Below are 1925 nucleotides of genomic sequence, written 5' to 3'. Positions count from 1 at the left end.
CTAGGGAGACAATGGACTATTTGTACAATGTATATAATGGGCTATTGAGTTACAAAATGAACATTTCCCATACTATCTAGAATAACCATCTAAGTACTAATTTTGAGGTTCACCAAGACTCAAACTCTTGACCTTTCGGATCTAACGCTCTAATATCATGCATGATATCACTCATCCCAAAAACTTCAACTAATAGAAAAAGATAACACTAATGATTATATCTCTAATACTCTCTAAACTTCCATTGTACACATTGTATAAATATTCCATTGGCTCGTCATACTTTCTCATATATAATATATAATAGTAAACAACAACTCATGAAAACTTTAGTAATTTAACTAGAATTCCATACATTTTTTATTCATAGCGAGTCTATCACATACATCACGTTAACATGTTAACAAATCAAATCACAAAGTAGATTTAGAAGTAGCTGCATGAATGAAACCTTTGATCTTTTCACCCAAAGCCTTTGCTTTCTCAGGATCAAATAACTCCACAGCATGGAACCCATCGTCCGCAAAATGAGCAACCACGTGCACCCCACGTGCCTTCAACAGCCCAACTAACTCCCTCTGCTTGTCCACCAAAGGATCCCCGCCGTACCCGTTCACAAAACACATCGGTAGCCGTCCGATCTTTTCTCCGTGAACCGCATCCGCAGCCGTCGGATTGCAATACTCGTGATCGCGGTCAGCCCCCTCGGGCAGCGACAACGCCCACATAAGGTCATTTGCGGGCAGGGGCAGAATCCGATCGTTGACCCAGCGAAGCTCCGAGTTTGACCTCTGGGTCCCACTAAAATAAGGAACGTTCATTAACATCCCTCGAATATTCAACGGCGAGAGATCAAGGTCGAGTGCACGTAGACCTGCGAAGTACACTATATTTCCACCAGCGCTGCTTCCCATTAAGAAGGTTTTATCAAAATCGACGTAGTCGCGGAGCCATGGGTCAGATTGGGCCGGGTTTTGTGCCTGGGCATGGGCCCATTTAATGGCATCGATTGCGTCATCGTATGCAGCTGGGAGACGGTGCTCCGGCGCGAGGCGATAGTCGACGGAGGCAACGACGGCGGGGAGGGAGGCGGATAGGGAGTTGCAGGAGTGGTGGAAGAAGATCGTGGAAGGGTGGTAGAGGATGAAGCCGCCTCCGTGGAGGTAGATGAGGAGGGGGATCTTTGACGGCGGAGGAGGGTGGGGAAGGTAGAGGCGGAGGGAGGTGTGTGTGGCTGGATTGAGTGGGAGGTCCTTGGAGATGGCTTGTTGTTCTTCAGGTGGCGCGTGGGGTTCTACGACGGGGCAGGGAGGAACGGAGGGAACTTGGTAGTTTCGAGTGAGAGAAGCACCATCGGGATTGAGCTTAATTTTGAGGAATTCATAAGGGTCAATGGTGGAAGAAGGTGTTTCAGACATTGTTGATGAGAATTAGAAGTAATGTGATGTAACTTCCCTCCGTGTTTGTGTGGTGCATGTTATGGTGTTGTGGCTGATTTATTGTGGTGATAGTAACCGCTAACTACTACTGTATTTGCTTTTTTCATTTCTTTAAAAAAATTGACATATATTTTACTTTATTTTATACTAAAAAGTAAAAACGATACATAGTAAATAGGTTTTATTTTTTATAATTAAAATTTTTAAAATAATTACTAAATAAAAAGGTTTAAAAACACTGATTTGTAATGCTTACGTATGTTGAGTCAATCAATTAATATATTTAATTATCATTTTATATTTACAATCAAAATAATATGAAAACTATAGGATCCAGAGGTTAAATTATTTTTGTTTTGCCAATGACTAATAGCTCAAATGGCATAATCTCCCCATACTCAATTAAAAAATTGCGGGTTCGAGTCTCCTATCTTTGGTAAAAAAAAAAATTTGTTTTATTGTTTTTAAGTATCTCTATTTTCTTAG

The 1925-nt window shown here is 41.5% G+C and overlaps 1 protein-coding gene across 1 annotated transcript; it reads right to left on the bottom strand.

Annotated features, from left to right (window-relative positions):
• Nucleotides 1–328: 328 nt before the first annotated feature.
• Nucleotides 329–1498, bottom strand: LOC112728353 (probable carboxylesterase 8). Its single transcript, XM_025778441.3, has one exon. It carries the CDS (start codon nt 1416–1418, stop codon nt 414–416), a length of 1005 nt encoding a protein of 334 aa, XP_025634226.1. The 5' UTR covers nt 1419–1498; the 3' UTR covers nt 329–413.
• Nucleotides 1499–1925: the final 427 nt, after the last annotated feature.

The sequence above is a fragment of the Arachis hypogaea genome, chromosome 12 (assembly GCF_003086295.3).
Source record: "Arachis hypogaea cultivar Tifrunner chromosome 12, arahy.Tifrunner.gnm2.J5K5, whole genome shotgun sequence".
NCBI lineage: Eukaryota > Viridiplantae > Streptophyta > Magnoliopsida > Fabales > Fabaceae > Arachis > Arachis hypogaea.
Note: the sequence above shows the minus strand (reverse complement) of the source record. Positions and strands in the feature narration are given on the sequence as shown.